This window comes from Nerophis lumbriciformis, linkage group LG24 (assembly GCF_033978685.3).
Source record: "Nerophis lumbriciformis linkage group LG24, RoL_Nlum_v2.1, whole genome shotgun sequence".
Lineage (NCBI taxonomy): Eukaryota > Metazoa > Chordata > Actinopteri > Syngnathiformes > Syngnathidae > Nerophis > Nerophis lumbriciformis.
This window is the reverse complement of record NC_084571.2, coordinates 3,925,001-3,938,197: the sequence shown is the minus strand read 5'-3', so window position 1 is coordinate 3,938,197 and position 13,197 is coordinate 3,925,001. Positions and strand designations below refer to the sequence as shown.

Here is a 13,197-nt window from a genome sequence, read left to right as displayed (position 1 = left end):
ATATATATATAAATACATATATAAAGTATATATATACATATACATAAATACATATACATACATATATGTGTATATATATATACACACACACATATACATATATGTATATACATATATATATGTATATATACATACATATATGTATATATAAATATACATATATGTATATATAAATATACATATATACATACATACATGTATATATAAATATGCATATATACATACACATACATATATATATATATGTATATATATATACACACACACATATATATATATATATATACATACAGTATATACACACAGTATATACACACATACATACATACATATACATATATATATATATATATATATATATATATATATAAATAATGAATCGATTTCGAATTGGGATGAATAAAAATCGCGATTCAGATGTGAATTGGGTTTTTATTGCGCACACCTAACGTTCTTTGCTAACTAGCAGCAAGCGCGTTGATTGCGAGCAAGCAGCTAGCGTCTCTAATCACAAACTAACGCACTAATCGCTAGCTGATAACTCGCCCCGCTAATCGCAAGCAAGCCAGCCTAAGTGCTAATATGAATACGAGACACATTAACGGCGTTCCCCATTTAGAAACGACATACCACATCTAAACATTACTGAGGAACTAAGATATTTGATCGTGCACATCTTGGTAAATATGAAGATATGTCCTGCCCGTCTATTTTTTTCATTTTAATAATGCTTGGTTACAAGATTTCAATGTGTGTAAAAATACTTTTTTTTTCTTCATATCGTTACATCCCTATATAAAATGTTCATACAAATTTCAGCTTTGTTAACGGTAACAAATCAGATTATTAATACTATCATTAATTTTATTCATATCCACCTTTCATGACACTTTTTTTTCCCAATTTTTTTTTTGACTGCTGTTTTCTTGTTGAATTATATTTTTAGAATGTGCCCCCCAGGGCCGCACTTTGGACACCCCTGGTTGAGCGAAAAGCCCCCTGCTGAGAGTGAACATGGAAAATAAAAGTTAGAAACAATCCTGTTGCGATGAGCAATTCAGCAGACAGGAATGTGCGACTCCTCGTGGTGAGGTCGCACATTGCAACGTCTGCCAGCTTACTTGAGTTTCCTCCCTGGACCAACGACTCATGACTGCAACCTACTGGACACTCTCAGTATTACACCTTCTCCATGCCAACAATCCACAATTGGAACCAATCAAAAGCACTTATCCCTTTCACGCATTAAACACACTTTCCAAACTCCCTGTTAACAACTCACGTCTGCTTTTTAGACTCCGAGCAAGAAGGTGTATGGTTCTCATCTTAAAGGAAAACTAGTCATCACTTACCTCCAACATTGCGTGAACAGAAGTATTTAACGGAGAGATAGCCGAGAGGAACACAACCCTGATCAGCGAGGGGCGCCGCCGCATGTTTGCCAACGCGCTAACACGCTATAACGTCCACACAGACACGAGAGGTGCAGCAGCACATTCCAGCTATTTGAGTTTGAGCAAACGGGGGACTTCCACGACGCGGAAGAAGCTACAGGGCGCTACGTCAGAAGGGGGTCAAAAGTTCAGCACACGGTCTGGGAGAAGGGATGGCGGAGCAGCTCCTCGGCGCTCGGCCGCTGCTTGGCTTCCACGAAGATGCGGCGGATGAAGTCCTGCGCCTGGTCGGACGCGTGCAAGGGCAGCAGCGGCTTGGTGGGCTGTGTGGCGATCTTAAAGATGGCCGCCATGGCCTCGTATTCTGCCCAGGGGGGCTTCTCGGTGAGCATCTCCACCACCGTGCAGCCCAGACTCCTGGAAGGCAGAAAGCAACAACTTTCAGCTGACTTTAGGAATGTTTAGTATACATATACATTAGAGATGCGCGGATAGGCAATTATTTCATCCGCAACCGCGTCAGAAAGTCGTCAACCATCCGCCATCCACCCGATGTAACGTTTGATCAGAACTGCATCCGCCCACCATCCGCCCGTTGTTATACATCTAATATTAATAAAAAATTTTAAAAAAAGGGTGAAAACTACGCGAATTGCACCTTGTGCAGACAAGATTTTTCGATCGGACACGGAGGAATTAGCGATGTAAAAGACCACGTTGGGACAAAAAAACACAAGTCTAATGCCGTTGCTAGCGATACAAGTGGAAAACTTTCAACGTTTTTCGTCGCCCAAACAGATTCTTTGGATGTGATAAATGCCGAAGTTTTATTTACGGAGGCAATAATTGAGCATGGACTTCCAATCGCACTGGCTGATCACATGGGACAGTTAATAATGTAATGCAACCTTTAAAAATCATTACGCGGTGATCGCGATCCCAAAAATAAACTTTTCTTGCATGATAATGTCCAGAAAAATTCGCTTTATATTACTATAGAGTCCTTTTAACGAATGAGTTTGATGGTTTATCACAAACCTTAAATGAAAGAAGTCCTTTGTTCTCCTGCACCATGCATGCGCAATCCTGTCGGCTGTATTTCACAGCACGACATACTGTAAAAAGTGTTTATACTATTTATACTTTCAATTAACAAATTGAAGTCTTGTGAAAGGTTGACAGGATAACTGGCATTAACTGTCAAAATAATTTCAAACTATTGAAGTTAGCTTACAGAATAAACATGTCAATCAACCCATATGATTTTTGCTGTAATATTTTTGTTTTGAAAAGTCACTGTGACTGATAGAAAAGTGATGGTTTTAGCAACATTTTAACCTGTCTGAATGCTAATAGTCATTTTGCATCGGGGGGCGAAGCCCTGAACCCTCCACCAGGACTTTGTCCTGGACCTACCGGGGCCTGCGGCCCTTGGACCCTGGCTACTAGGTTTTTCTGATTTAAAAGTTGGCAGGTATGGTGAGGTTATAAAGCTTTTGCCTGTTAAAGAAAGGAGACTGATCCAATGCACAGACATTCGCGTGCCACGCTGTCACGACCCAGACGCACACCAGTGCGCAATCATATGGGAGCCGCGCTGAGCGCACCTCCAAGCGCGTCTCGCTGCCGGCGACGGCCAGGTATATGGGCCCACGCTCCAGCGCCATCCATTTTCAGGGCTAGTTGATTCGGCAGGTGGGTTGTTACACACTCCTTAGCGGGTTCCAACTTCCATGGCCACCGTCCTGCTCTCTATATCAACCAGGGTGAGCCCCACCCCTTTCATGAGCGCACTACGCGCGGAGTGACCCCTGTTACGCGCCCCCGGCAACAGGGGTGGCAAGCAGGTAAGCTGCGCGGGCGGAGCGCGCGGAGTGACCCATGTTACGAGCCCCCGGCCACGGGGGTGGCGGGCAGGTAAGCTGCTTACCTGCTGCGCGTGACGCCGGCCGCGGCGAAAGCGGACGAGGCGGGGTGTCGGTGCGGTGGGCGCGGTAGTGACCCTGGACGTGCGTCGGGCCCTTCTCGCGGATCGCCTCAGCTACGGCTCCCGGTGGGGCCCTCTCGGGGGAAGGGGCCTCGGGTCCCGGACCCCGGCGAGGCGTCCCTTCTCCGCTCCGTAAAAGTGTCCATCTCTTCTTTTTTTTTCTTCTGTTGTGGCATATGCAGCAGGTGCCTGCTCGTTTTTCGTATGTGGGTAACAACATTTAACTATGTATATATATTTCCGAATTGGTTTAACTGCCACCCGCAAAAAAAAAAAAAAAAAAAAAAAATTGATCCGCCCGACCCGACCCGCGAGCGGATAAAATCTTAGTTTTTTTAATTTCATCCGCCCGATCCGCGGATAATCCGCGGACTCCGCGGTTGTGTCCGCAAACCGCGCATCTCTAATATACATACAGTCGTGGTCAAAAGTTGACATACACTTGTAAAGAACATAATGTCTGGACTTTCCAATCATTTCTACAACTCTTATTTTTTTGTGATAGAGTGATTGGAGCACAAAAAACATTCATGAAGTTTGGTTCTTTTATGAATTTATTATGGTTCTACTGAAAATGTGACCAAATCTGCTGGGTCAAAAGTACAGCAATGTTAATATTTGCTTACATGTCCCTTGGCAAGTTTCACTCACAATAAGGCGCTTTTGGTAGCCATCCACAAGCTTCTGGTTGAATTTTTGATCACTCCTCTTTACAAAATTGGTGCAGTTCAGCTAAATTTGTTGGTTTTCTGACATGGACTTGTTTCTTCAGCATTGTCCACATGTTTAAGTCAGGACTTTGGGAAGGCCATTCTAAAATCTTAATTCTAGCCTGATTTAGCCATTCCTTTACCACTTTTGACGTGTGTTTGGGGTCATTGTCCTGTTGGAACACCCAACTGCGCCCAAGACCCAAAGTCCAGGCTGATGATTTTAGGTTGTCCTGAAGAATTTGGAGGTAATCCTCCTTTTTCATTGTCCCATATAAAGCACCAGTTCCATTGGCAGCAAAACAGGCCCAGAGCATAATACTACCACCACCATGCTTGACGGTAGGCTTGGTGTTCCTGGGATTAAAGCCCTCACCTTTGCTCCTCCAAACATATTGCTGGGTATTGTGGCCAAACAGCTCAATTTTTGTTTCATCTGACCACAGAACTTTCCTCCAGAAGGTCTTATCTTTGTCCATGTGATGCCAGATGAAACAAAAATTGAGCTGTTGACTTAAACGTGTGGACAATGCTGAAGAAACAAGTCCAACAAATTTCGCTGAACTGCACCGATTTTGTCAATTCATAAAAGAACCAAACTTCATGAATGTTTTTTGTGACCAACAAGTATGTGCTCCAATCACTCGATCAAAAAAAAAATAGGAGTTGTAGAAATTATTTGAAACTCAAGACAGCCATGACATTATGTTCTTTACAAGTGTATGTCAACTTTTGACCACGACTGTACATATACACATACTGTACATATACAAGAACACTCATGCATACAATCACGTTTCATCAAACATATATTAACGTTGTTTCCCCAGGGTAAATTGGGTAACACATGGCACACTGACAGCGCTTAACCTATTGATACTGTAGGAGCCTAAATGCTGTTTAAGTTAATTTACATTTTTATGGAAGGTGCTTTATGTTTATTCAGCCAAAATGGGACTATTTATTTGCATAATACGAAAATGTATATATTTGCATGCTTAGAATAATTATTACATTTGTCTAAACAGTTTGATGACGTAACTGTGTAAATTGCATATATGGCGGAAGGATCTGTGTGGTAGGTTGGTTTTTGGACACAGTGCATTATGGGTAATGGCAGTCAGGTGCGGGGGAATTGAGCCACACAGTTTTTTGACCTCACTCTTACTTTTTCTTAGTCTTGCTTTTTCTAACACCTACTGTAACAAACTCCTTTTATTTTGCCATTCAGTTGTTCCCACATCGTTGTTTTATGTTTTTGAATTATTAAGTAAACGATACAAAACGAAGAGGAGCGTCTGGAGTTTGTTTGTTGTTGCCGCAGCAAGCGGAGCAGGAGAAAGTAGAGGAGCGTCAAGCTAAAGGCTTCATTAGGAATCTACAGATACTATAACAATCTACAAGGTTAATATAGTTGGCTTCTCTTTCTTCCCCTCCATTTATCTGATTTCTTTTGTATTTCAAGTTCTCATTACATTTGAACAATTGTATTATTGATAATAGAGGTAATTATTGTTATCATTCATTATCAATAGTGATATTTCTATTGGAATTTGTATTGCTCCATTTGTAGTGTAATAATGCTCATTGTCATTTCTGTATTATTATTTATTTCACTAACCGCTTCTTTGCTATCACTTTTACCATCATATTTGTACATATCCTATTTGCTGATGTTGTTCTGTTGTTGTTATTGTTGTGTTTGCTGTTGTTGTTGTCTCTCGGTCTTATCCCCCTCTTATCCCGGCAATTTCCCCCTCTGTCTTCCTTTTTTTCTCTTTCTATCCCCTCCTGCTCCGACCCGGCTGCACCAAATAATAATATAAATCCATTTAATAAAGCCAAATATAAATAAGGCAACAAGAGAAGTATCCCTTAGTTTTTTAAAACTTAAGTTTTTTAAAGCGAAAATAAAAATTAGCTGATTATGATAACTGCTGTCCAGTTGTTAAATATTGTTTTATTTTTACATTTCTGAGTCTCATTTGCAAGTATGACATTAAGTTGCAAGTCCAAGACATAACATAATCATTTTTTTCTGCAACATTCAAATATTAGCTGACTATAACTGCTCTACATTTGTTATATCTTGTTTTTATATGAAATGTCTTAGTCTCAATTACAGTTGCAAGTCCAAGACGTTAGATGGCAGTACTGTATAATTTATGGTCTGTCGTCAGTTCAGGCTTTGCTGAAGCTAGTCTTTTGTTGCGCCCTGAAAAGTGTTAGTACTGTAAATATTGTACTTATTACACACCAGCTGTTTGATTGTAACGTGCATCTTAGTTGCAGTTCTCATTAACAAATTTGGAGGTGCTGAAATCGCCATGTAAAATGGCTAATGCTAATCAGTAGCATGTCAATAGCAAAGCCAATGTATATTTGCATTCAGCTCGCGCAATTTTATTAGGGAGGGGTACTGTTCACATTTGAACCGATACAGTATCCCGTACCTGGGAATTGACACCAATATTTAACGGTACCAATTTTCGGTACTTTTGTGTGAATTAATAAATATCAATAATTTTTTTATAGTAACAATTTTTCTGCAACATTCAAAAATGAGCTGATTATAACTGCTCTCCATTTGTCATATCTTGTTTTTATATGAAATGTCTTAGTCTCAATTACAGTTGCAAGTCCAAGACGTTAGATGGCAGTAGTGTATGGTCTGTCGTCAGTACAGGCTTTGCTGAAGCTAGTCCTTTGTTGCGCCCTGAAAAGTGTTAATACTGTAAGTATTGTACTTATTACACACCAGCTGTTTGATTGTAACGTGCATCTTAGTTGCAGTTCTCATTAACAAATTTGGAGGAGCTGAAATCACCATGTAAAATGGCTAATGCTAATCAGTAGCATGTCAATAGCAAAGCCAATGTATATTAGTATTAAACGAGCACATTTCTGGAAAAGCAGAGCCTTACTTAACTTCCCTTGAAACATTCTTAAGTCAATTTCTTTGTGGCGTCGAAAATTGCAAGAATGTTTGCCTGAGTCCGCTCTCAGTGCTGCTGGAGTGATCGCCAAGTGAGTTGGCAACAGATCATAACATCACGCACAACCCAGGTACCGTAAGATAGCACTGTTGGATTTGACTTTAATCTTTGCCCAGTAGGACTGGTGGGATGGGTACTGTATTCGGTCACATGACCACCCTGCTACGTCACCAGCCAATCACATTGCGGCGTGCGTGTGAGTAAGAAGCCAGCTCACCAGACGTCGGCCTTTCTGCCGTAGCCCTCTCCGCTGATCACTTCCGGGCTCATCCAGTAGGGGGTGCCGGTCACAGAGCGGATGCCGGTGCCCGACATGCAGATGGTCTGGAGCCGCTTGCTGGCTCCGAAATCTCCCAGCTTGACGTTGCCCTCCGAATCCCGCAGGATGTTGGCGCCTGCGAGTGGAATAATCGCCTTTAATCATCATTCTAACTTGATTTCTGTCCATGTCACCTTTGATGTCTCTGTGCACGATCATGTTGCTGTGCAGGTAGGACACTCCCTCCAGGATCTGCCTGGTGTACTTCCGGGTCACGTTTTCCGTCAGGGCCCCGTAAGCCTTCAGCTGGTCTTTGACCGAGCCCTGACAGGAAGGAAGCACGCGTTTTACACTCAGTGCACTGCAAAAAGTCAGTGTTCAAAAACAAGAAAAAAATACAAAAATGAGGGGTATTTTATTTTAACTAAGCAAAGTTATCTGCCAATAGAACAAGACAATTTGGCTTGTCAAGACTTTCCAAAACAAGTAAAATTAGCTAACCTCAATTAACCCAAAAATACCTTAAAATAAGTATTTTCTCACTAATAACAAGTGCACTTTTCTTGGTAGAAAAAAAAAAGAGACCTTTTTGCTCAATATGTTGAAAAATATTCTTAAATAAAGTAAATGCTAGTGCCGTTATCTTGACATAATGATATGCGCTCGGCATTACAATTCTTGAAACCAGCAAACTTATACTAAAAACTAATTTATTGTTCTTAATGGAAAGGCAACAAGGCAACCGCTTGTTACTCTCGGGGTCTCCTAGCCGCTCAGGCAAATCATATGGTCTAAAAATGCATTTTTCCATTGATAACATGACATCATCGCGCCAGGTGCTCTTTCAGTCAATTAGTGCGCATATATACAGCCCGGCCCCCAGCCCAAATTTTGTAATTTTGAAGAATTTATCTGAATGTGCATGAACTATTTCTGTTCAAAATAGTTAGAAATGTCACATGTTAAATGTTTAAATATTAACTGTCAGTTTACTGTACTGTGCCAAGTGTACTACTATATGAGTACATATTTTCTATTGTTTCATTGGAAATAAAACAGCAAAGTCCATTTGGCTGTCATCTGTTTTAATTATGAGACACAATTGTGTCAAAGTCATGATTTTTTTAATTTTATGCTTGAAATAAGAAATTATTACTTTGAAAAAGCAGTTTTATACTTGTGAGTGTTGATGACACAGCTTTGCATCAGTTGATATTCTAGTTTCAAGCATGTTTTACTCAATATAGGTCATCAAATCTCAGCAACAAGCTGTAATATCTTACTGAGATCATTTAGGACCAAAACCCTTAAAACAAGTAAAACACTAACATAAAATCTGATTAGTGAGAAGAATTATCTTATCAGACAGAAAATAAGCAAATACCACCCTTATTTGAGATATTTAATCTTACTTAGATTTCAGTTTTTGCAGTGTGTGCAGTCAAACAACTCATTAAGTCCCGGTAGACCGTGTGAACATCAGTGATTCCGCCACAAGTAAATCTGGACCGCCACAAGTAGATTCGGGACTTCCTGTTCACCCTCCGTCACAACACATTATAATGAGTACCAAATGTGATACTAACAAGTGCCAATTCACGTCAAATCAAATATTTTGATACCTTTGTTATACGTGACGTCACGTCTGTTTGCAGACTCGGCACCGGCTCAAGCACTTAGCGGGCAAACAGGCGTATTCGTAGCAGACTGCCTCTATGTAATGTTACAATTGTTCATGCCAACAAACCAAGCATGCCTAAAAGAAAGCGATCAAAAGGAAGGCGCTGCTTTTCAATCGAGCTAATATGCATTGGATTTGCCATACAAATTAGCGATTTCACATGGCAATTTCTATACCTCTACAACTGATAGTGAAAACTACAACTATGCACGTCAAACAATTGGTGTGTAATAAATGCAATACTTACAGTACAAACACTTTGTAGAACTCAATAGAAGACACATTCACACATTCAAATTAATGGCAAAGACTACTTCCCGAGTACGGCGACACACCTAGGACAAACTAAAATGGATGCTTACTTACAAATGACACTCAGAAGTGTAAGAAAACACGATATAACAACCGGACAACAGTTACCATTATCAGCTGTTCAATGTTGTATAATTAAAACAAATAAAATAACGAATACATTTTTATTTTTATTGCTAAAGAATTTCATGACCACATAAACACACACATAAATACTGAAAATTGGTACCGCTGAATTGTGATACCTATTCCCAGGTACCAGGATTTGGTATCAGTTAGCCTCGAGTATCGGCCGATGTCTATATAGATACGATATCAGCAGGAATCATGTGTACTTTTATTAGTAGTAGTAATGTGGAATGTTAGAAGATATTTGATCAAGTAAAACTTGCCAAACAGAGAGAGTATACGAAAAACATTCACCTATTTATTAATATCTAGTGGAATGGACTTATGTTGTCTTTAAGATGAAGTGGAGTGGTAATAAATAATTCATGAAGTTAAGGTCACGTCGCAATAAGTTGAATTATGCGGACCCGTTTGTTACTGGATAGTTTCTAACACGCTTCCGCCTTGGAGACTTTGTATGTTTAAGTAAAATGCAACTAGAATTATTTGCTATTGCAATAAAGTTCAATGATTATTACGTATGCCTGGCTTGTGTGCTAAGCTGTTGTGTAGCTGCTAGCTATAGCCAAGCATGTTCACTTTTTGTAAACGACTTGACTAAAATAGAAGAAAAGACGAGTCCATTAGATCAGTGTTTTTCAACCTTTTTTGAGCCAAGGCACATTTTTTGCGTTGAAAAAATCCGGAGGCACACCACCAGCAGAAATCATAAACTCAGTTGACAGTAAAAAGTTGCTGTCGCAATTGTTGGATATGAATTTAAACCATAACCAACCATGCATCACTATAGCTCTTGTCTCAAAGTAGGTGTACTGTCACCACCTGTCACATCACCCCCTGACTTATTTGGAGTTTTTTGCTGTTTTCCTGTGTCTAGTGTTTTAGTTCTTGTCCTGCGCTCCTATTTTGGTGGCTTTTTCTCTTTTTTTGGTATTTTCCTGTAGCAGTTTCATGTCTTATATTTCCCACATCTCCTTTGTTTTAGCAATCAAGAATATTTCAGCTGTTTTTATCCAACTTTGTGGGGACATTGTTGATAGTCATGTCATGTTCGGATGTACATTGTGGACGCCGTCTTTGCTCCACAGTAAGTCTTTGCTGTCGTCCAGCATTCTGTTTTTGTTTACTTTGTAGCCAGTTCAGTTTTACTTTCGTTCTGCATAGCCTTCTCTAAGCTTCAATGCCTTTTCTTAGCGGCACTCACCTTTTGTTTATTTTTGGTTTAAGCATAAGACACCTTTTTACCTGCCTTTACAAAGCAATTAGCTACCGGCTGCCACCTACTGATATGGAAGAGAATTACACGGCTACTCTGCCGAGCTCTGGACAGCACCGACACTCAACAACAACACATCATCTGCAGACTATAATCACTGGTTTGCAAAAAATGTTCTAAACCCAAATATGTGAATTTAGATAATCTCCCACGGCACACCAGACTGTATCTCACGGCACACTAGTGTGCCGCGGCACAGTGGTTGAAAAACACTGCATTAGATCATGGATTTGTCTTCCCTGGGTTTAAAAAACAGACCTTATTTGGGACAATGCTGTATCCTGACTGAACAAACCTTGGAAAAGAGATTTGACAAACGCCAGAGCCTGTTTTCTTTTTGCGGTCATTTACGGGAAAACTAAAACCACTTCACAACATCTCGTTATCTACTTTTTGGAATAGTCTATGAGTTGGCTCGAGAACACAAAAGTGGAACATTTGGTGCTAGTGTGCAGGATGGGAGTGAGCGTCTTGTCCAAAAAATGGATCGACGCTATTTGTCTTCCTTTGATAAGAGAAAGTATTTTATTTTGAAAACCCTCGCGGAGTGGATTACGTTACTGTGTGAGAAAGAGGACTCACCCCTGGCATGTACTCCATGAAGATGGTGAGGGTCCTCTCGTTGTGGTCCCTCAGGCAGCCGTAGTACTGCACGATGCGCTCGTGATGAAGGTTCTTTAGCAGCTGGATCTCACACTCTAAGGCGCTCACCTCCTGCACAGGTGACAGTGATGATCTCTAGGCAACCAGAATGTATCACACCTGGCATCATCCAGTTTTTTTAGATCAGTGGTGTCAAGATCCGGCCCGTGAATTAATTATCTATGACCCCCGGGATGATATTTAATTAGTATTAGAACCGGCCCGCAGGCCACAGCCGCCTGCTGCTGTTTTGCACGCACCAATACTACATCAGTGTTGGTGCTAGGAATTTTCAAACGGGGTCCCACAGTAAATTTTTGGGGTCTCACTTTTTTGCAACCGTTTTGAAAACAAATGATAAATGTATGCATTATTTCTGTTGTTAAGTGCTTTGATTACCAGTGGTAATCTATACCTGTTGAGTTTGTATGTTGCTGTTCTGTACCATTTACCATTTGGCATCAAACACAATTTCACTATGAAGTATGTGGTGTAGGTCACGGGTGATTTGAAGACCCCGCTTCCTCACGGTCTTGTCGAATATTTCTTGAAGGGAACAAGGGGGCTGCATGCCAATTATTTTACCAGCCCTCTTGATAAGGGTTTGAAGTTGGGTTTGAGTTCGACAGACATATTTCCAAACCATATCTATCATTCTAAGCATTATCCTGTTATATCTCCAATTCTCTATTGTGTTTTGGAAAAAGGTTGTCATAAATGTGAATTTTAATAAATAATACAAAAGAAAACACATTTTTATGCAGATGTAAATGTATTCAGTTATAAACATCCATTCACTTTCTTCTTCCCTTCATGGATCTAAACTTTACCGCTGTTTTTCCATATTTTTATTGTAATAATTTCAGAATGTATTTGTTCTATTTTTGGCCAAAGTAAGACAAAGAAAACAATCTGAAGTTGTCTTTATTTTTTCGTTTTAATGCCATGACTTTAATAGTCCGGCCCACGTGTGCACAGATTTTCCTCCATGCGGCCCCTGAGCTAAAATGAGTTTGACACCCCTGTTTTAGATGCAGTGTACGTATGCATATTCACCATTCAGCATCCACAAATTAGCTGTTAATTGTTTTCTTAATTTCTGTCTAAACCCGGCTTTTCGTGCTTTTTCTCAAAATAATAAAATAACACAAGCGGGTTCCAATAACGAGGTTTAAGAAAGTACCGTATATTTCTGAGTATAAGTCGCACCTGCCGAAAATGCATAATAAAGAAGGAAAAAAACATATATAAGTCGCACTGGAGTATAAGTCGCATTTTGGGGGGAAATTTATTTGATAAAACCCAACACAAAGAAAAGACATTTGAAAGGCAATTTAAAATAAATAAAGAATAGTGAACAACAGGCTGAATAAGTGTACGTTATATGAGGCATAAATAACCAACTGGTATGTTAACGTAACATATTATGGTAAGAGTCATTCAAATAACTATAACATATAGAACATGCTATATGTTTACCAAACAATCTGTCACTCCTAATCGCTAAATCCCATGAAATCTTTTAGTCTAGTCTCTTACGTGAATGAGCTAAATAATATTATTTGATATTTTACGGTAATGTGTTAATAATTTCACACATAAGTCGCTCCTGAGTATAAGTCGCACCCCCGGCCAAACTATGAAAAAAACTGCGACTTATAGTCCGAAAAATACGGTACTGTGTTTTGGATGCAACAACTGTTTGTTGTGTTGGCTCCAAGTCAACAAACTGCAGAGAAATAGAGTGAAGACGCAGAGCAAGTGGCAGCTTATGTATAAAACAACAGGAAATTAATAAACACGGAGAATAT

General features: G+C 39.9%; 1 protein-coding gene across 1 annotated transcript in view; it reads right to left on the bottom strand.

Moving 5' to 3' along the window:
- Positions 1–681: 681 nt before the first annotated feature.
- Positions 682–13,197, bottom strand: part of map3k3 (mitogen-activated protein kinase kinase kinase 3) — a 50,095-nt gene continuing 37,579 nt past the window's right edge. The window contains exons 14-17 of the mRNA XM_061981337.1: positions 11,327–11,458; positions 7,541–7,670; positions 7,305–7,482; positions 682–1,811 (exon numbers count right to left, since the gene is read on the bottom strand). Coding sequence (XP_061837321.1) covers positions 1,583–1,811; positions 7,305–7,482; positions 7,541–7,670; positions 11,327–11,458 — 669 coding nt within the window. The 3' untranslated portion in view covers positions 682–1,582. The remainder of the gene's footprint in view (positions 1,812–7,304; positions 7,483–7,540; positions 7,671–11,326; positions 11,459–13,197) is intronic.